The 23,225-nt window shown below is 41.9% G+C and overlaps 1 protein-coding gene across 2 annotated transcripts in view; it reads right to left on the minus strand.

Moving 5' to 3' along the window:
* LOC120523522 (protocadherin-16-like) overlaps positions 1–23,225 on the minus strand; it is a 372,188-nt gene that overhangs the window by 272,382 nt on the left and 76,581 nt on the right. The window contains exon 1 of one of the 2 annotated variants that reach the window (XM_039744917.1): positions 20,230–20,326. The exons of the other annotated variant lie outside the window; for it this stretch is intronic. Coding sequence (XP_039600851.1) covers positions 20,230–20,249 — 20 coding nt within the window. The 5' untranslated portion in view covers positions 20,250–20,326. Of the gene's footprint in view, positions 1–20,229; positions 20,327–23,225 lie in introns of those variants that run through there. 2 annotated transcript variants of the gene reach the window in all.

The raw sequence follows: 23,225 nt of genomic DNA on the forward strand, positions 1-23,225 counted from the left end.
AGAGCGAGGGAAGGATGACTTATTGAGGCATGCAGGCTGTAGTGCGTCAACTCTATCTGAATTGCGCGATCACATTTGAAAAATATATCTTTTCAAGTTCTATTTAGTCCATATGTGTCAAACTCAAGGGCATGGGCCACATCCGCCCGGCGTAATTATATCCGGCCCGCAAGATCATTTTATATACTGTATTATTGTTATTAAAGCCCGGGTATATGAAGCGCTGGTAACACAATAAACTACAGATCCCATAATGCAGCGCTTCAGCTGCCTTGCCGAACACTGACAGAGTTAATCAAGTTATTGCGAAGCTAGCTCACACGATGCTGAAGAGAAAAGTTGATTCTGAAAATAGAGCCTTTAAAAACCGATGGGAGGCTGAGTATATGTTTACTGAACCCGTGTGTCTCATTTGTGGAGCTAATGTGGCTGTAATTACAGAATTTAATCTAAGACGGCACTATGAGACAAAACATCAGGTTAACCTGAATGCAATGCAGAAGATACAGAAAGCAGCATAATTAAATAAGAATCTGACACTTCAGCGGACGTTTTAACCCGTGCACAATCACAAAGTGATTTCAAGTGAAGCTGCTTTTATGGGAGACACAAATGCACCAGTGCACCTTGCCCACTTTCCCTGTTGCCAAGTAATGTTAAACCAAGTCGTCACTACGGTGTTCCCAAATCGCACTTTGCTGATAAACTGAGCGCACTGAGTTTGCACGGCGCTTTGGTGACTTTGAAGAACAAAAAGTCCGTCTACATGCGGCTCGAACCTTGTGCATGTTTGGTAGCACATATCTGTGTGAGAAGCTCTTCTCAGTGATAAAGACTAACAAAACAGCACACAGGAGTCGCCTCACTGATGAGCACCTGCAATCCATCCTGAGAATCTCCACAACACAGAACCTCACACCAAACAGAAACGAACCTGTGGCCAAAAAAAGATGCCAGGCGTCCAGCTCTAAAATGACATATGAGCAAAGACAACTGAATGATTTGATTTGTTATTGCTGAAAGAACACATTTTATTTATATTTCTAGGTTTTGTTATGCAGCATGTTCATATTTGAATTTGTATCATTTTGACAGGATATATTTTTATGGAGAGCAAAATCTTTTGGGATATTTAAAATCTAAGTTTATTTTTTATATAAAATTACATAAGAGTAAAGAAATGTGAATGTTTGTTCTTTTAACGTTTACTTTATTTCTAACTTGTATAATTTAGACAGGATATATTCTTATGGAGAGCAAAATATTATAAGTTGTTTAAGGTTTGAGTTGATTTATTCAGAATAATATTCCTGTCTGTTTTTACCATTCCTACCAAAGATATTTCTGTCGACTAAATAAAAATTCCTTCTATTTAAAATTTAAATAGAACTTGAACAAATACGATAGTTCATAATATCCACGCAGACTTGCACGTAAGAGCGGAGTCATCCGTTTTAACAAGCAGCGTATTGCACTGATAGAAATAGCTGTGTGTGTATATATGTAGATATGTATGTATATGTATATATATGTTTATATATGTGTGTGTGTATGTATATATATATATATGTATTTGTGTGTGTATGTATGTATGTGTGTATGTATTTATGTGTGTGTGTATATGTATGTGTATATATGTAGATATATATATGTATATATATATGTGTATATGTATAGATATGTATATATATATATATGTTTATGTATGTGTGTGTAAATATATATATATATATATGACAACAACACTCATCACTCACAACAGTGACAAAACAATTACATTGACAATCATGTTACGTTATTTTCAAAATGTTTCCTTTTCTTTTTCATTGCTTCTTTAACACACTACTTCTCCTGCGGCTGGTATTTTGCTAGTATATATATATATTGTCAGGGATGCCAGGGGCAACGACCCGGCCGGGACGCCGTGAGGGACCGGAAAAGGGTCAGAGCCCACCCTGGATCACGTGGGGGCTGCGTTCCTGGTTGCTCTGGGGGCCACGGGTACAGGGCATGGAAGCTCCACCCTGTAGGGGCCCGTGGTTACCGCCAGAAGGCGCCCCAATGCCTTGGGGACCTGTTACCCCAACACTTCCACCACACCAGGAAGTGCTGGGGGGAAGATTTAAGACGGCACCAGGAGAGCTGCCAGGAGGACAGCCGGCACTTCTGCCACGCCAAGGGAGGAATGCCGGGAACACCTGGGGCTCATCCGGGGACTGTATAAAAGGGGCCGTCTCCATTCATTCGAGGCTGGAGTCGGGAGGAGGCAGGACGAAGCACAGAGGAGGTGTGGAGGCGGCCCGAAGAGAGGCATTGTGGCCAGGACTGTGTTTTGGGGATTGTGCACTGAATTGGGTCTGTGTGACCATTGTAATTATTGTGAATAAACGTGTGGTGGTTGATAAACAACATGTCCGCCTGTCTGTGTCCGGTCGTGTCACAATATATATATATATATATATATATATATATATATATATATATATATATATATATATATATATATATATATATATATATATATACACACATTATATATATTTAGTCACGCATGCACATCAAACGACCTCCTCACTGGCTCAACGTAGGTATGTGATAACCCACTGGGGCAAGGGGGCTAAAATTTTATTCTCCTTCTCTAACCTTGAGCTTAAACCGCTCATTGAAGGCACTTGTTTATAGTTTAGGTGAAGAGATGATGCATCTACAATACATTAGGAATAGTCATGCTAAGGAATCCAACATTACAATGCATCTTCTTACATTGACCGTCACTTTTTAAATGTTCATATCTTTTGTGTTGCATATAAAAAAGTCACTACAGTCGCAAAAACATACATAACATAATAAAACATAATATTCCCAATCTCCTTAATCACATTCAAGGTCTCAAAAGCTAAACATATACACTGTCAGGGATGCCGGGGCAACGACCCGGTCGGGACGCCGTGATGGACCAGAAGAGGGTCAGAACCCACCCTGGATCACGTGGGGGCCGCCTTCCTGGTTGCTCTGGGGGCCACGGGTACAGGGCATGGAAGCTCCACCCTGTAGGGGCCTGTGGTCACCGCCAGGAGGCGCCCCAATGCCTTGGGGACCTGTTACTGGTGTGGCGGAAGTGCTGGGGGGAAGATTTAGGACGGCACCCGGAGAGCTGCCAGGAGGACAGCCGGCACTTCCACCACGCTGGGGCGTGGCCAGAGGAGGAATGCCGGGATCACCTGGGGCTCATCCGGGGACTGTATAAAAGGGGCCGTCTCCATTCATTCAGCGCTGGAGTCGGGAGGAGGCAGGACGAAGCACAGAGGAAGTGTGGAGGCGGCCCGAAGAGAGGCATTTGTGGCCAGGACTGTATTTGGGGGTGTTTTGTGCACTAGTGAATTGGGTCTGAGTGACCATACTTGTAAATAGTTTTGTAAATAAACGTGTGGTGGTTTGATGAACAACATGTCTGCCTGTCTGTGTCCGGGTTGGCTCCACAACACATATATATAAATGTTACCACACATTAATTTGTGTACTTGCTTTGCATTTAGCATACCACAACAGTTCCTAAATATATTGCTAAAACAAGGCTCCCTTCTCTAAATCAACAGTGGGAATTCATTTTAGAGAAAGAAGGAAAACAATGATCAAAGCATAAATGGAATGTTTTTAAACTTTCTAAAATAGAATGTTTTGTTACACATACTTTTACCCAAACCAGAAATAAACAAATAAAACTCTACAAAGGACACATAATGATGATTATGCAATACTAAATAAACCTTTCCAAAGCCATGCACTTTCTTTATCAACACACAAGTGTTTTCTAATTTAACATTTTCTTGTGGGAGATGGACTTAGTTTTTAAGGTTATTTACCTTAATTAACTTTAAACAATAAACATAATTGCAGACCTTAACGATGAAATAAAAAAGACAATTCTCAGAAATAAGCTAACATTTAACAGGAATTATTACTCAGTGAATACTCCATCCATCCATTTTCCAACCCGCTGAATCCGAATACAGGGTCACGGGGGTTTGCTGGAGCCAATCCCAGCCAACACAGGGCACAAGGCAGGAACCAATCCTGGGCAGGGTGCCAACCCACCGCAGGACACACACAAACACACCCACACACCAAGCACACACTAGGGCCAATTTAGAATCGCCAATCCACCTAACCTGCATGTCTTTGGATTGTGGGAGGAAACCCACGCAGACATGAGGAGAACATGCAAACTCCACGCAGGGAGGACCCGGGAAGCGAACCCGGGTCTCCTAACTGCGAGGCAGCAGCGCTACCACTGCACCACCGTGCCGCCCCTCAGTGAATACTTTATACTTGAATTCTTCACTTGTTATGGTTTATTGCAAACCACCTTTTTGCTCACTTGGACTCTATAGGACCAATGTCTTTGAGATACCCGAGATCTTTCTGGACTGGTGGCTGATTTTAAGGCAAATACGAGCATGAGGGAAACCGTTAAGAAACAATATTAAGGACGCTAAAAGCTAGTTAGAGAGTTAATATTGGAAATAAGGCAAAAGATGACTCAAAGAGAGTATTTCAGTATTTTAGTAGAAAAAGAACAGTTGAGGAGATCAAGTGTCTTAGGAATAGTAAAGATTATACAGACAGTGAAACAACTGATGCTTCATACTTGCATTTTTCTAAGGTTTTCACATATGAGGTAGTAGAGAAACTTCCAGCAGTATAGATAATATTTATCTTTGTGTGCTTAAGGAAATTAGTGAGTAACTACATACTGTAAACCCTTGATGCAAATTTGTACTTGATCAATGCACATGGGGGAAAATTCAAAGGACTAGAAAAAGGAAAATATTATCACATAAGGCCAGTAAACTTAACATGTATTATGGAAAAATTAATGGAAGAAATTATTAAGGATAAGACTGATCAACACACTGGAGGTTTAAATTACAGTGGGTATGAGCTCAGACAAGGGAGGTCATGTTTTACTAACATGCTAGAATTCTATAATGAAGCAACAAAAGGATACAACCAAAGTGGTCCATATTATATTATTTTTCTTGACATTTAGAAAGCATTTAATAAGGTCATAAAAGGTAAGGCATCAAACTAAAAGAGGTGGTAATATCGGTTATAGTGTGTAGATGAGTGTAGAATGGACTAAAACAGAGAAAACAGAGGGTGATTCTATGAGGAATTTTATCAGAATCAGGAGAAGTTAGGAGGGCGTCCCACAAGGGTCAATGCTTGGGCTACTATTATTCTTAGTATATATAAATGATTTGGATAGGAATATAAATAATCTGTTAAAGTTAGCAGATAATACCAAGTAACTAGGATTGGAAGATAATCTAGAATCCATAAAACTATTACAGAGGGACTTAGACAGCATTCAGATTTGGGCAGATTTGTGTCAGATAAAATTTAATGTCAGTAAATGTAAAGTATTACATGTAGGAAGTAAACATGTCAGATTTTAATATACTATAGGAGATCTGAAAATTGAAAGTACAAGTTATGAGAACAATTTAGGAGACAAAGTGGACTTTCACTATCAACTGTGAGTCAGTTTTTAGAAGCCATTAAGAAGGCTAACAGAATGTTATGTTATATAGCACAATGTGTAGACTACAAGTCCAAGGAGGTTATGCTAAAGCTTTATAACAAACTGTAAATACCTCCTCTGGAGTACTGTGTATAGGTTTGGTCTCTAGGCTACAAAGAAGGCATAGAAGTGCTAGGTAAAGTCGAAAAGAGTGACTAGGTTGATTCCAGGACTACAGGAAATGAGTTAGAAGGAAAGATTGAAACAGCAGTACCTTTTCAGTTTAAGCAAAAGGAGATTATGACATAACACGATTGAAGTGTTCAAAATTATGAAAGGAATTAGTAGTGTACTAAAAGACCGTTACCTAAAATGAGTTCAACAGGAGCACGAGGATATGGTCTTGGAGACTTGTGAAGGATACATTTCACACAAACATTAAGAAGATGTTCTTCACACAGAGAACCATGGCCACATGGAATAATTTATCAAGGAGTGTGGTAGACAGTAGGACTTTAAGGACCCTCAAAATTTTACTTGATGTTATTTTGGAGGTATTAAGTGAATAGGACTGTCAAGGTTTGTTGGGCAGAATGGACCGTTTGCCTCTAAATCTTTCTAATATTCTAATGATGAACCTTGGCTGTAGAACCGAGTGTCTTATGTGGCTAGTTGCTTTCACTTACTCAATTTGTTTTACATTTACATTAAGTTTTCATCATTTGCACCATATTCTCTTATAACCAATTCTGATTATGATGAACACCGGTGAATATTTTTAATTGCACTACTGCTTTATTTCTAAAAAGTCTCATGGGTACAGACCAGGGATGTTTCACTTAAAATCATTAGAAAATCACTTTGTAATTATAGGCTGTAATAAAGGAGGTTTTCAATTTGAATGTATTTTATAAATGCACAATTTCTCTTATAAAATCTATCAGGTCAGGTCACATTGGGAAGCATGCAGTGGTACAGCATGTTGCTGTCCCACCACACGACGAAACAGCTCGGGATCCCAGTTGTCAACTCCCCAGGTAGACACATGGTCCAGTCCCACACTCAGGAAATGACCACCTATTTGCTGCAACCAGGTGTTAAATTAGTGTCTCCTTGGCCTGGCCTAGCAGCTCAGGTACTCAACAATGAGGATCCTGCAAGCTGGATCACCCTTTTTCCTGATAAACTGGTTGTTTTTGTTTTATGGATGTTTACATAGAAAGTAATGTCTAATAGAAGATTTGTTAAGGCTTTAATAGTGTGGTATCAGGGTGAAAGGAATCAAAAGTTAAGGCAACAAGGTACTGCTGGTGTCTCCTGTTCTATCTTCAATATTGTAAATTAAGACCCAAAAAGAGAAAATGGAAAAAAATTAATCTGAACGTAGCTAAAACACTAACAACTACAATTCACAGAGAACATGTAGTCTTGGAGTATAATATTGTTTAAAAGCATATTTTACATATGACCTGTCATAACAAGAAGCCCTTTTGATGCCATTGAATAATTTACAGTCACAAATCATACAGTAATGCTGTTAATTACAGTATGCCTGCAACAGATGTAATTGTATTTTGCTTTTCTGCTGCCTGAATTTTAGTTACAAACTTAAAAAATTGTCATCTGCTGGTCCAAACTATAATGTTTTGCAGTATCAAAGCTAATCTGTGACGTATGGTATGGTTGCACTTTTTTACATGTGAGACCATATTGAGTTCACCTAAAGAAAGTCAGTTACATGAAGTGGAAAATACTATGAAATATGAACAAGAAAGTTTTTAAGGGGTAAACATGCCTGACTTGAGTATCACAATGGGACATGTTACCCTCAATGCATTATGTATCTTATAACTCAAGCTTATCTCCTCCTAAGCTGTTAGGTCTATTATAATATAACCCTAACTGAAGCAATCTAGCACAACATGGTGAGTAGTGCCATCTAACAACTCCTGATCATAGGTTCAAAACTCATGCCTGGATGTTATACATACGGAAAGAAAATGCATACTCTCCTCGAGTCTGTAGGGTTTTTCTCCAGGTAATCTTGTTTTCTCTTGCATCTTCAAATACTTGCAGGTTATGTAAACTGGCAGATCCAAATTAGCTCCATTCAAGGTATGCGCATGAGTGGGACCTGTGATAAGCTACGCTGTCCAAGGCTGTTTCTTGTCTTTTACTCAGGGCTGTTGAAATATGGTCTGACACTCTGTGACCATAAATTGGGCTAAGAGGGTTGAAGAGCTTTACTAAAAATTATCTAAAGATTATGCTGCTCGGAATTTTTCAAAGGAAAGTTGATGTGTTCAACAACATTGAAATAGTGTGCTATATTCTTTTCCTTTCAAAGAAGTGATGAATAATTTATGACTCCAGCTGTGCCTCTTCTGTCTAGCATGAAAAGGACAGAAAAGCCACAAGCCAGTGTCATTTGACTAGAAGAGCATGAGACAGTCAGGTATCTTTAACTATTCTTCATCTTGTAATGTGAGGGTACCAGTTTGTTGTTTTTGCAGAAATTACGCAAAATTCATGTTTTATCATTTTGCTAATATTGCATTAAAAGAGGACCTGCAAACTTTACCTTGGTAATATTATCATTATACTATATATATATATATATATATATATATATATATATATATATATATATATATATATTATAAAAAGAAATCTTGGAAGGAGACGAGACGTGTTTTTCTCAGAGGGACACTTTCACATCCCGTGAGGCAAGTCTTTGTGTCAAGAGATTTAACCATGCCTGTGGCAGGAAATAAAAGACAGAGTGGATGAAAAAGTAGAATTTTGTAAAGAATTCAAAAACATTGGTGCAGTACATATGCAGAGCAGGTTAGAGATAATGGAAGTACAAAAATTTGAAAGTCTCAAAAAAAGGATAGTAAAGATTGTATTAACACGGACAAATGGAAATTTTTACTTGGTGAAATAATGGAACAGCGAAAAGAGATCAAATAAATTGTTTGGATTTAAACTTTTAGTCAGAGACTTGTAGGGAAAAAAGTAGTTTTTCTTCCCAATGAAGAGGCATATACGCGAGAATTAAAAGATTTGTTGTTTGGTGAAAGTGAAATCCTATGAGAGAAAATTTCAAGCCCCGAGAGACAATAGCTTATTCAAAGAGATTTGGAAAAGTACTGCCCACATAACCACGCACACGGTTCAATCATTTCTAATTTGCATAAATGCTACTGTCAGACACATTCTTGTAGAGAGAAAGAAACAATATTCACTCATGGGCAGGTATATCTTGCATTGAAAACAATGCAATTCCAAACACGGAATCAAAATTCAAAGCAATAATGATGAAAAGGTAAAAGCGAAAAGAGGTCAAATATATGGACATAGGTGATATGACAGAAGAATGTAGATACTGTTTGGCTTTAAACTTTAAATCGTAGATTGTCTAATTAATGTTGCCATCAAGTGAAGAGCCCTATCTGCAAGAATTAAAAGTTTTGTTGTTTGGTGAAAGTGAAATCCACATACACAAGCGACAGAGACGTGAAATTTGGTGGCGTGTAGTGCAGGCGGGGGGCTGGCGAGCGAAACAAGCATGGGGTAAAGCCCCCTAGCAAATACAAAAATAGATTTACAATTGTGACCCTGATGTGGTCCTCTCATTGTGTACTACGTAGAGAGTTAAATCAGCAGAACAAAGTAAGATTAGAAAGAAGGCCCTTTGTCAGCAGCAAGCACTTTTAGCAAATGTTTAACTTATTTGTTAAATTCAGTAGGATTTTGTCAGATTGTCAAAGGTACAACTCATAATCATAACTCACAGAGTTAAATCTTTTTAAATATTACTCCATTAAATGAAGTTACAGGCAGTCCCTGGGCTACATTCGAGATAGGCCTGTAGGTTTGTACTTAAGTTGAGTTTGTATGTAAATCAGAACAGGTACATCTCTTTATTAAAAAAAAATCCTGGAGAGAAACACAAGGGTGTTGAGACGTGACCTTCACGTTAAGATCACGGAAGACATTTAAAAGAAACCACAAGATGAAAGAGATTGGCCACAGAGCATCTAGCGGGGACCTTAAACATGAGACTTTGTGCCAAGAGATTGACCCAGGACCGTCTTGCGATGACGTGGGATATGAGATTCTTGCAAGACATATCCCAAACTTACAATCAATATTGTAACAACCCGGCAGCAAGCGCTGGCGGAGTGACGCCTCATGGTAATTTATGTAAATAGTTTGTGGGGAATTTATGGGTAATTTATAAAAAGCTTATTGTATGTCGACATTTACGTATTGTCATTTGTGTTGTAAATAATGGTGTGTTTGTATTTAATTGGTTGGGTGGGTTTGGGACATCGCCGTCCGGGGGTTATTTATTTTGTAAAAAGTACCAATTTATTGAAATGTGTCTCTGTGCGTGACCTTGGCAATGGCCGAGCAATAATGTTGAGCTTTTGTTTCTGACTATCTTCTGTAATAAAAAGATACAACAGGACAGAGCTGTTTTATTGCTAAGATTTTATCTAAGCAAACTACCGAGACACTCGAGTCGTGCGGTGTATGGGGCACGAGTGTTCTCTTTCTTAAAGAGCTGGGTGCAGTTGCGTGCATGACGCTGGCAAGCCGCTAGCCGACAGCTTCGGAGAGGTGCACGACAGAGTTCGGCTCGAAATCTTAAAAGACTCCTCCACGGGTCGCTACAATATCAAATAAGCCAAGAGGCAGAAAAACATCAAGTCGTCTAAAGGATTTGAGCACACACAGATCCAGGGCTCTCAGCGCATATAAAGCGTATAAGGGCAGTACATTATAAATTAAATATCGACGATTAAGCAAAAAAGAAAGCAGCAAAGAGAAAAGAGACTCAAAAGCGTTGCAGAGAAAAAAGAGCAGAAATGAAAATGAATAATCTAGGTGCAAATTCAGAAAATAAGGAAAGTAATTATCAGCCCGGAACAAGTGGAACTGAAAAAAAAGCACGTCCAATCTAGCTCAGAATTAAAAGACAGTGTAAAAGACATAGAACTTCATAAAGACGTTCACAAACGTTCGACACTAAACACATGCAGAACAGGTTACAGATTATGAAAGCAGTGGAATTCGAAAGGCTCAAAAAAAACCAAAAAAAAAAAACGGTATGATACACATGTGGAGAAAGTTAAAGGATATGAAACCAGGAAAATTAGAAAGTATGAAAAAAAAAAGTAAAGATCGCAGTAGTGCAAACAAGCAAACTGCATCATTTAACTATGCACCTGTCTAACTTTGGTTTGGTAGTCACTGCACTATTGCTCCTTAACACTCAATTCTACTTTATTCACATAATTTTACTTATTTATTATGTTATACTATACTGTTATCTTTCAATCTATGACTTTTGTTAATCGAACTGATATTCTTCTAATTTTGCACAGTTTTTGATAAGCGGATCAGGATGCATTTCACTGTGTGTTGTCCTGTATAACTATGCATGTGATAAATAAAGAATCTTGAGAATTTCAAAAAGGGAGTTTACCACACATGTTATAATTGGTTACTTTGTAAAAAAATTAACTGCTGATGATGTAGATCATTTTGTCTGTGCTGAAATTCCAAACAGAGAAACCTATCCTGAAGTATGGTACAAAGTAATCAAACACATGTCTCACTGACCTCATTAAAAAGATTCAGCATACTGGGACTCGCAAGATTCCAAATATTGTTTTTACAGAAGATCTGAAATAAAAATGAAACTAATGAAATAGCAACAATTCAAATAAAAAAAAATCTTAAAAGTGTGTATCCGGAAAACCAAACACGGGGGTTGGCAAGCGAAGTGAACAGGGTGCAAAGCCCCCTAGTTATTTTAATAAATGCTATTGTTGACCGACTGTAACCAAGTGCTCTGCCAATGAATGATGGAGTTTCACCTCTGTCTGACCTTTTTATTATTTCTATTTTATTTTAAATGATAATGGTTTTTCTCTTCTTTACTGTATCACCAGAACTTGCATCAGATTTGTGTTTCAGAGACATTCTTGAAGGGTGAAGACAAAATGTTAAGATGAGCTCTTCTGCACAGCTCTGTCACAGCTGGAAGGCACCCGTCGTCAATACGTCTGATGTACTGACAAGAGACAACATCCTGCTATGTGCGTAACAATACAACCAGGCCTGCTATTGAGAATGAACCGGGGAAGCGAGGCGCGATTCACCTCCACTACAGTATGCTGCCTGCAGCATCCGCCCACTGAGAACGAACACGGGGGGGCCAAAGGCCAAAGGGCCAAAGGCGGGTAGTGAATCACCGCCCCCATTCAACAGGCAGCCAACCAAAGCACACTACAATGCTACCCCCCTGCCGCCCCGTTCACCCTCAATGGCCTCCGTTCAGCCACAAGCAGGACACCACTTGCAGCATTAGCAGCCGCCCACCAAGAATGTACAGGGCAGCCGTGTGTGGGGGGCAGGAAGTGAAACGCACCCCTACGCTCCATCCAGCCTGCGTCCAGTCAGGAGCAGTAGCTGCGGCGGCGTAGAGGGCAGGCAGCAAACTTCCCCATCAAGCCTCCATCCTGCACACGAGCGATAGCTGTAGCTCCAGTGACTATGGACCACGGGTCACGCTAGCTGCTGGTCACGCTGCGGCCCTGTTCGTAAGTTGTAGGTTGGATATCCGTAACCTGGGGGCTACCTGTATTTCTGATCACTACTTAATTGTGTTTGATTTGGTTCTGCTCTTGATAGCTTGAGTTAGTCAAACGCAATCATAGGAAAATAATTTAGCTAACATCAAATTATAATACGACTTTGAGAGATACTCTGGATGCAGTGACTCCCCTTAACACTGCAAGAGTTCACGCTATAGCGCTACGAACCGCTCACTAAAAACACTTTTTTAATGAGTTTTAAGCACAGGGAAAAAAATTAACATCTAAAAAATTTGTAATTGAATAAACAACCAATGAAAGTAACATTGCAACAATGCACGTGTGCGCCTGTGTGTGTGTGTGTCTCTCTCACGTGCCTGTGTGTGTGTGTGTCTCTCTCGGATGCCTGTGTGTGTGTGTGTCTCTCTCTGGCTCGCTTGTGTGTCTCTCTCCGCCTCTGTGTGTGTGTGTCTCTGTGCGTCTCGCGTGAGTGTGTGTCTCTCTCTCTGCAGAGGGAATGCACAGGGAGAGATTGAACACGTCCGGTCACGCGCATGCGCACTTCACCAGAAGACACACACAATGACACCTGGACGCACACAGGGGTTTTATTAAAGAGGATATATATATTGTGGCATCCGGCGGGACGCCCAGGAGGACCGGAGGAGGGCTTGTGCCTCCTCCAGACCGCGAGGGGGCGTCCGCCCTGGTTATGTTGGGGGCCACGGGTACAGGGCTTAGAAGCCCAGCCCAGTAGGGACCCGTGGCCACCGCCAGGCGGAGCCCTGGTGCCTAAATATGCCTGGAGCCCAGCACTTCCGCCACACCAGGAAGTGCTGGGGGGAAGCAGCTGGAGCCCATCCGGGTTTCTATTTAAGGGGCCGCCTCCCTTCAGTCGATGGTGGAAGTCGGGTGGAAGAGGACGGAGCTAGAGAGAGGACGGGAGGCAGCCAAGAGAGAGGCACAAAGACTGTGAGGCCTGGACATTAGGGGGAACGGTGCTGGAGGCACTGGGAAGTGCACTGAAGTAATAATTGTAAATATTAGTATAATAAACGTGTGTTGGGTGAACATAAGATGTCCGTCTGTCTGTGTCCGGGTTCAAATCTACAAAATATATATATATATATATATATATATATATATATATATATATATATCTGTATATATACTGCTCAAAAGAATTAAAGGAACACTTTTTAATCAGAGTATAGCATAAAGTCAATGAAACTTATGGGATATTAATCTGGTCAGTTAAGTAGCAGAGGGATTGTTAATCAGTTTCAGCTGCTGTGGTGTTAATGAAATTAACAACAGATGCACTAGAGGGGCAACAATGAGATGACCCCCAAAACAGGAATGGTTTAACAGGTGGAGGCCACTGACATTTTTCCCTCCTCATCTTTTCTGACTGTTTCTTCACTAGTTTTGCATTTGGCTACAGTCAGTGTCACTACTGGTAGCATGAGGCGATACCTGGACCCTACAGAGGTTGCACAGGTAGTCCAACTTCTCCAGGATGGCACATCAATACGTGTCATTGCCAGAAGGTTTGCTGTGTCTCCCTGCACAGTCTCAAGGGCATGGAGAAGATTCTAGGAGACAAGCAGTTACTCTAGGAGAGCTGGAGAGGGCCATAGAAGGTCCATAACCCATCAGCAGGACCAGTATCTGCTCCTTTGGGCAAGGAGGAACAGGATGAGCACTGCCAGAGCCCTACAAAATGACCTCCAGCAGGCCACTGGTGTGGATGTCTCTGACCAAACAACCAGAAAGACTTCATGAGGGTGACCCAAGGGCCCCATGTCCTCTAATGGGCCCTGAGCTCACTGCCCAGCAGCATGCAGCTCGATTGGCATTCGCCATAGAATACCAGAATTGGCAGATGCACCACTGGTGCCCTGTGCTTTTTACAGATGAGAGCAGGTTCACCCTGAGCACGTAACAGAAGTGAAAGGGTCTGGAGAAGCCATGGAGAACATTATGCTGCCTGTAACATCATTCAGCATGAGCAGTTTGGTGGTGGGTTAATGATTGTCTGGGGAGGCATATCCATGGAGGGTCACACAGACCGCTAAAGGCTTGACAAAGGCACCTTGGCTGCCATTAGGTATCAGGATGAAATCCTTGGACCCATTGTCAGACCCTATGCTGGTACAGTGGCTCCTGGTGCACGACAATTCCTGGCCTCATGTGGTGAGAGTATACAGGCAGTTCCTGGAGGATGAAGGAATTGATACCATTGACTGGCCACCACACTTTCCTGACCTAAATTCAATAGAACACCTCTGGGACATTATGTTTTTGGTCCATCCAATGCCACCAGGTTGCACCTCAGACTGTCCAGGAGCTCAGTGATGCCCTGGTCCAGATCTGGGAGGAGATCCCCACAACACCATCTGTCATCTCATTAGAAGCATGCACTGATGTTGTCAGGCATGTATACAAGAACACAGGGGCCATACAAAGTGCTGCGTACAATTTTGAGTTGCTGCAATTAAATTTTGGCAAAATGGACTAGCCTGCCACATAATTTTTTCACTCTGATTTTTGGGCGTCTTTGAATTCAGGGCTCTGTAGGTTGATCATTTTCATTTCCATCAAACGATGTGGCATCCTTTCGTTCCTAACACATTACCCAGTCTATATCAGTATAGATATCTAGGAGGATTTCTTTTTCCCATTGAGATCTGATGTGTTTTCAAAGTGTTCCTTTAATTTTTTTGAGCAGTTTATATATATATATATATATATATATATATATATATATATATATATATATATATATATATATATATATATATAGTGAGCTGGAGGGCTGATCGCACCCCAAATAGATACAGACACCCCTGGGAAAACCACAAACCCTGAAACACTGACTACCCTCACATTGTTCCTTATCCTTGCACTATAACGCGTAATACAAGCCTCAGCGGTACTCCGCCGACTTATAAGCCTTGCGCAGCGCCTGTCTGTTTTGGGAATTGATTGTTTGCTTTTATCTCTCTCTGCTCCTAGCGGAACTGTCATCTCTGACTTGTCATGGAGCACGTTTAAGCTCATGTGTTTGCGGTGTTTGAATAAAAATCCTTCTTGTTTCTACGACCACCTGTGTCTCTGTGCAAATCTGTGTCCCAAGCGTGACAAGTGGTACCAGAAGTGGTTGCACAGATGGATGCCGCCGAAGACTTATTTCAGAGGTCTAAAACTTATGCACTTAAAGACTGGAAACTAAACATGGATGACCCAATCCGTGCACAAATTCAAGATTTGATACATAAAGTGCACTGCTGGTTTGAAGGAGACGTGATGGAAACAGTTGTCGTGAATATATTACTGGCCGGCATACCTGAAGTTCTTCGAGATGAATTTCTACGTCATGATATTAAATCATTAACGATTATGTCCAGACGATTAGAGGGTTCACAGTCCGCTTGGAGAAAGAGCGGTGGATTTCGTGCTGCTTCGCAACCTGTGAACGAACGTCCAGGACATTCTCGTCGCTTCGATCGACAAGCTGCAGAACCTAAAAATCTAATGGGGTCAGGTAGGACCCCGGGAAATCCAGTCGTAGATGAGAACCCTGTTTCTGGGGAGACAGCGGCAACAGCGGGTCGAGGAAACCGTGGACACTACAGAGCACGTCGGCGTGGACGTCATGCAGAGGATATTTCGGAAACGGAGCCGACCGTAGATGTTTCCGGTGTGATCAACTCGGCCATTTGGCAAGAGAATGTCGCTTCTCTCCAGCTCATTCAATGGAGATTGGACTGGCCGAGATTTGTTGCTCAACTATTACATATCCAGATGGAAAAGATGGCTTGTTGATCCCGGTGAAATTGGGGGCAGAGAAATCTCAGCATTGTTAGACTCAGGAAGTGACCTTTGTATTGTGAGACGAGACTGTCTTAATGAACAATGCCTTAGAGACTGTGAGACTGTAAAATACGCTGTGTACATGGTGATGTTAAAGATTATCAGACTTTACTTCTTCCTTTAACTTATAGGGGTCGCCACTTTAAGGTTTGGTCTGCCGTTTCAGACTTGTGCCCTTGGCCATTACTCATAGGACGGAGAAATGCCCTTTTTCCGAAACTGATTAATAAATGTAAGGGACCAGTAGTCCAGTCCACTAATGAACTTAGTGGGGGGGGGAGAAGAAGAAGAAAACCAAGACGAAGAACTGGTAGCGGCCGGGGAAAATCTAGAGCCCAACTTAGATATTGAACCCGATCTCTCCAGCGAGACAGAGGAGGTCACCCCCGACAATCTTCCAGAATGGGCTGGTCCTTCTACATCTTCCCAGATTGCAAACGCCTCAAACACAAACCGGCGTTAACGAACAATCAGATTTTGTGCGTTTGCAGCATACTGATAGCTCATTAGAATATGCATTTAAACAGGCTCGCCCTGCTAATGACTCTTATTACCAAGAGCATAATTCCGGGGTGTGAAAACCCCACACTTTATAGAAAAGGACGGTTGCCTTTTCAGAGTGATCTCAGATCATTTGGAGGGGGAATTTATTGAACAACTGGTGGTACCTGAAGCACATAGGGAAACTGTTTTGCATCTGGCACATTCACACATTCACACCTCGGTGCCGACAAAACTAGAGACCGGTTATCAAAACGATTTTATTGGCTTAATATGGGAAAGGATGTTGAACGATTTGGTACTTCAGGTCCAGACTGCCAGATCGTCTTTGCTTATAAGCCTCCTCGGGCTCCCCTTTGTCCTATGCCCATATTGGAAGTTCCCTTTCAGCGTGTGGGATTAGATATTGTAGGACCATTACCTAAGACTAAGGATGGGTACCAATATTTGCTGGTGTTGGTTGATTATGCGACACGATAACCAGAAATGATTGCGCTGAAAAAGGCCAACTCTTTGACTGTAGCCAAAGCACTATGTGATACTTTTACTCGTATTGGTATCCCTAGAGAAATCTTAACTGATCAAGGCACACCTTTCACTTCTCGCGTGATGAAACAATTGTGTGACAGCTTTGCTATTAAGAAATTGAGTACTACTGTTTACCATCCTCAAACGAATGGTTTAACCGAGCGATTTAACAAAACATTGAAACAGATGATCAGGCGAGTTGCTCATAATGATCCCACAACATGGAACACTGTCCTACCTTTTGTTTTGTACGCGGTGCGAGAATCACCACAGGCGTCCACTGGCTTGAGTCCCTTCGAGTTGTTATTCGGTTATTGGGGACGAAACTTCACTTTGGTAACTGATCATGCTCCACTTCAGTGGTTGTAACGACAGAAAGATACAAACTCTCGTCTAATGAGATGGTTTCTGGGTTTACAACCTAACAGTTTCACAGTAAAGCACCGACCAGGTTCTGAACACGTCAACGCAGACGTATTATCCCGACTACATGAACTTGGTACAGAGAGTCGCTTGATTCACAGGAATGTGAATAAAGCTGAGGGGGAGGGTGTGAGCTGGAGGGCTGATCGCACCCCAAATAGATACAGACGCCCCTGGGAAAACCACAAACCCTGAAACACTGACTACCCTCACATTGCTCCTTATCCTTGCACTATAAGGCGTAATACAAGCCTCGCGTGGTACTCCGCCGACTTATAAGCCTTGCGCAGCGCCTGTCAGTTCTGGGAATTGATTGTTTGCTTTTATCTCTCTCTGCTCCTAGCGAACTGTCATCTCTGACTTATCATGGAGCACGTTTAAGCTCATGTGTTTGCGGTGTTTGAATAAAAATCCTTCTTGTTTCTACGACCTCCTGTGTCTCTGTGCAAATCTGTGTCCCAAGCGTGACAATATATATATACTGATATATATATACTGTGCTGGATGGCCGGTCAGCTGAAGAAACCAGCCTGTTCAGGGCAATACATTCCCCGGGATGCTAGATGACAGCTCCCCTGGATGAAAATGGTTTCCCGGATTCCCATAGGGCAGCATGGGACATGGAGTTCGGTTCTTCAGCCCTGTTGGGTGCCACTAGTGGGAGCTCACCAAGAACCAGGGGGATATTACCGTGATGATAACCCAGAAGTACTTAGGAGTCATAAGGATGGAAACCCACAGTACTTCTAGGGCACCTGAAGATAGCGTTTGACCTGGAGATGGACAACTTCTGGGTCATAGACTTTAAAAGGATTGTGGGAAAGTAGATTGAGCCGGAGTTGGTTGGTAGAGTGACGGAGCTGCTTGGAATGGAGGATTGGCTATTGATTATTGTATTGCTTTATTGTGGAGAATTGTGGAGTGTGCGGTGCTTTGTGCACTTTATTGAAGAATAATTATTAAAGAATCTTCTTGGTGCTTTTAAAGTGTGTCTGGGACGTCTGTCTGGTAGGTTCAACGGGGCAACAGTGCGTCTAGCACTGGATGGGGGAAGGCAGCTACTTGCCAACACTGCTTCCCCCAAAATGCTAGTTGGCAGCTTCCCTAGAGTGCAGTGGTACCCCAGATTCCAGCAGGGCACTATGGGACATGGAGTTAAGACACCCAGCCCTGCTGGGTGCCGTGGGTGCTGCCAGGAGGAGCTGTCAAAGGATCTTAGGACATATTCTTTCATTGTAGCCTGATAGTATGAGGTAGTCATGAGGATGGAAGCCCAGATGTACTTCGGGGCTGAAGAAAATCCCTGTTCTTTATTAGACCCGGAAGTGCCAGCCACTCATGTGGTTTGAAGGACAAAAGCACTTCCAGGTCAAAGAATATTTAAAGGACTGATGGGAACCCAGCAGGCGAGCCAGAGTTGGGAGGGAGTGTGACAGAGCTTGCTGGGAAATGTGGAGGAGAATTTAGTGATTTACTGTGTGTATTTATTGCTATTTATGGTGGAGGAGGTGATTTGGGGCACAACACAAAGAAGAAGAAAGAAAAATAAAAATGGTGATTTTATCCCTTGTCCTGCGTCTGTCTGTTGGAAAAAGGTGAGCAACATTGCCACCAACCTGCCACATATTTACATTGGCGTAGTTGGCAGGACTCTGGCTGTCGTTTGGGCCAGAAGACCTTTAAAATGACTGTGGATGCAACCCGACAGACAGCACTGTAATACGAGGGAGCCCCGCAAAGAAACCACCCTTAATATTGAGCTGTTATGGGGAAGAAAAAGGCAAAACAGACAGAGGTCACCGGTTAAAAGACAGCGCTCATGGTTTTTGCCGTTGGAGAAGAGACGGGAAGTGCATACAGTTTTCAGGAAGAAACAGCTCCGAATGGTGGCGTCCAGAATGAGGTGCTTGCCGGGGAGAATATCGAAAGGTTTAGCAATGTTGTTAACTTTGTCCTGTGCTTGTACCTCATAGAAGGAGCTCATCCAGCGATTCAGCAAGGAGCCATGTAGGGTCCTTAGGACGAAATGGCTTCAATGAGAAGCGCCTGTACGTAGAAGATTACAGCTGGTGGCTGACTGGTGAGGATCACATGACCTGCCCTGAGGGATTCTGGGATGGAGAAGGTCCACGTCACTCTGTTTGCATCTTCTCCCATAATAGATATGATAGATAGATAGATAGATAGATAGATAGATAGATAGATAGATAGATAGATAGATAGATAGATAGATAGATAGATAGATAGATAGATAGATAGATACTTTATTAATCCCAAGGGGAAATTCACATAATCCAGCAGCAGTATACTGATATGATATATATATACTGATATACTAATATGACGGACTCTGACTTTCCGAAGGGGAAGGGGGAGGCGAGCAAGGCACCGCTCACCATACAGAAAGGTAAGGAGGACTGGGACATGACTGAACAATCTGCTGAAAAATTGAGACAGGCGGATCACAGTCTACTATTAGTTAAATTCCAGAACTCCAAATCCCAGCTGCCCTTGCAAGACCCGACGGCACATGCACCTGAGAAGGGCATGTTCACCGGCTCACAACTGTAGGTAGGGTAGGGCTGATGATGGCTTGAGCCCACCTTCGGTCAGTTTAAATAATAATATTGACGTGCAGGAGTTGGAAAAACTGATCCAACCCGTATACATCCTGCCCACATCTCACTTAGCATCAACGGTTTAAATGTTGGGCCTGTTAGGAGTACCAAGTTCATCAGTGTGCACATACATAACTGAGGAACTTACGTGGATGCATAACACCTCATCAATAATCAAGAAAGCCCAGCAGAGAGTACACTTCCTGAGGGGGCTGAAGTGAGCAAGATTTCCCCTTCCATCCTCACCATGTTCTACAGAGGCACCATTGAGATTGTTCTGACCAGCTGCATCACTGTCTGGTATGGCAACTGCAACATATCTGACCGCAAGTGCCTGCAAAGGATAGTGAAGACAGTAGAGAACATTATTAGGGTGCCTCTCCCTTTATTACAGGACATATTTTACAAACTCAGTGTCCGCAAGGCCTGCAGCATTGTGCAGGACCCCTTATACCCCTCACATGGACTTTTCAAACTTTTGTCATCCAAGAGAAGATACTGCAGCATTAGTGCCAGATCTGCCAGGCTGCAGGATAGTTTTTACCCCCAAGCTGTCAGACTCCTTAACACCATGTTGCCCCCTGGGATCTTCCACACTGCTTCAAACACCTCCAAAAACATAACTTTTATACAGGCAAACCACTTTCCTGCAAAGACTAGTGTGCATGTAAAAAAGAACCGAAAATCTCATACTGACCTTTAAGTATTTTGACATTCTTGATATCCTTCTGCTGTGAAACATTCTGACCTGTCATTGTTTACATGTCTTAAACAACTAGTATCATACACTGGTAATTTCTGTATTATCTATATTTATTTATTTATTTATTTATTTATTTATTTATATTTTATTATATTATATTATATTACATATCTATTGACTATACTTATGTATCTAGATTGCAAATACCATATATTGCATCAAGGACAACCATTGCAGGGCAGGCCACTTTGACCTATGGTGCTTAGCTGAGGGAAGGGCAATGTGATGGATGGCCGGATTCCCTCCTGGAGAAGGACAACCCTTGCAGGGCAGGCTGCTTCAACCTACGGTGCTCAGCTGAGGGAGGGGCAATGTGATGGATGGCCAGACGCCCGGGACTCCCCTGGAATAGAAGGATTTGGAAAGGCAGGTACTTGCCGACGTTGCTTCCCCCAAAATGCTAGTTGGCAGCTTCCCTGGAGTGCAGTGGTACCCTGGATTCCTGAGGGACATGGAGTTCGGACACACAGCCCTGCTGGATGCTGTTGGTGCCGCCAGGAGGAGCTGTCAAAGGACCTGGGGACATATTCTTTCATTGTAGCCCAATAGTACGAGGTAGTCATGAGGATGGAAGCCCCGAAGTTCTTCCGGGCTGAAGAAAATCCCTGTTCTTTATTAGACCCGGAAATGCAAGCCAGTCTCATGGTTGAAAAGACAAAAGTACTCCTGAGTCAAAGACTATTTAAAGGACTAATGGGAACCCAGCCCGTAAGCCGGAGTTGGGAAGGAGTGTGACAGAGCTTGCTGGGAGGTGTGGAGGAGAATTTAGTGGTTTACTGTGTGTATTTATTGCTGTAGTGGTGGAGGTGCTTTGGGACACAACACAAAGAAGAAGAAGAAAGAAAGATAAATATCTTCATGGTGATTTTATATAGTGCCCTGCGTCTGTCTGTTGGAAAAAGGTTAGCAACAGAGCCACCAAGTGCCACACGTTTACAATATATATATATTAGCTGTCCCCTGCTGCTCCACCTGCGTAGTAGAGAAACAGGACAAACTTTAAAAATCTATAAAAAAATGTAAAATAATGTAATAATTTGTATTGAGAAGAATTTATATTGATAGCTTTCGTATTCAAGGGCATCTTGATATACAATAATTTTGGTTTTGCTATCAAGGACAAAAATGTCAAAAGTTGGCAAGGTATCTCTGGCCAAGTGGAACACAGATACGCTCCAATTTTGAACATTGCCACTGTATCTGATTGTGTTCAGCTCTGATGGGAGAGTGTCCCCCGCGAAGAGCATGTGGCCGTAATATCTCTGCCAATGAGCAGGTATCCTTTAAAACACACGTAGCTGTGATCTCTCTCAACGTCAAAAGTTACTCTTTAACAATCTCTAGATAATAATATCTGGTGAACAAACAGGCATGGCTAGCTAAGTGGAGGTAAGGTATGTTCCAAAATGTGACGTGAGGTAGAGCGACTCAAATGGAGTCTGGCGCATGAATGATGATGGCCCCCACCTGGCTCCCTACTCCTGAGGTCCCGCCTCCCCCTCCCCTAAGCACGCAGTCTGTCTCTCAGATTCACACAAATTAATCTGTGCCGCAACCGAAACAATGATACTTAGTGTGATGAGTAGTTGCAAGATCAACAGGAATGTTCAAGCAAATTATAGAAAAAAAACCTAATCTAAATCCGTTAAATAGTCCTCTCATGAAAAGCAGACAGAAATACAGATAGACAGATGTTGGAATTTATATATATGGAGATATAAGATCTATTGGTGTTTTTAGTGATGCCTATACAAGAATAACTAAAAAAGAATTGAACTGAACTTCAGTAAATTATTAGCACACAGACATTATAAACACCTTGAGATGTTACAGAAAGTATTATTTCGGTTCTTTAATAAAGGATATTGGTCTCCTAATGCCAACTTATTTTACTCATTGTATCCATGTGTAGAAAATACATACATTAAATGTTCAGTAAGAAACAATTTATGTCTGCTTTATGTTCATGATTTTCCTGCAATTTAAAATAACCTTTTCTATTTATTAACATACTGTTAATTTTGAGTTCATATAGCCTAATTGAATTATTTAATAGCATTTGGCATATGTTTATGGCAAATGTCTTTTATGGTCCTAAATAACTTGGAACACCTGGTCATGTTCCTTTACTAACAGTTTGCTTTTGATATTTGACCAAGGAATTACCAAGCTCTCTCAGCAGTTGTTAGTCATTATCAGACCAATACAGCAAATCCTGTAGAATGTGCAGCTCTCCAGAAGCCAGCCCAAATACCACATAAAGTATACTGTAATTTTAGTGATACTGATCTTTGGAGCAAACCCCTCTGTCGCCAAATCCCCCAGGAAATGTGACAGATGTTCAAAAATAGCTGCTGGCAATCATCTAGAGTTTCGTGTGA

Source organism: Polypterus senegalus, chromosome 2 (genome assembly GCF_016835505.1).
Source record: "Polypterus senegalus isolate Bchr_013 chromosome 2, ASM1683550v1, whole genome shotgun sequence".
In the NCBI taxonomy this organism is placed as follows: Eukaryota; Metazoa; Chordata; class Cladistia; order Polypteriformes; family Polypteridae; genus Polypterus; species Polypterus senegalus.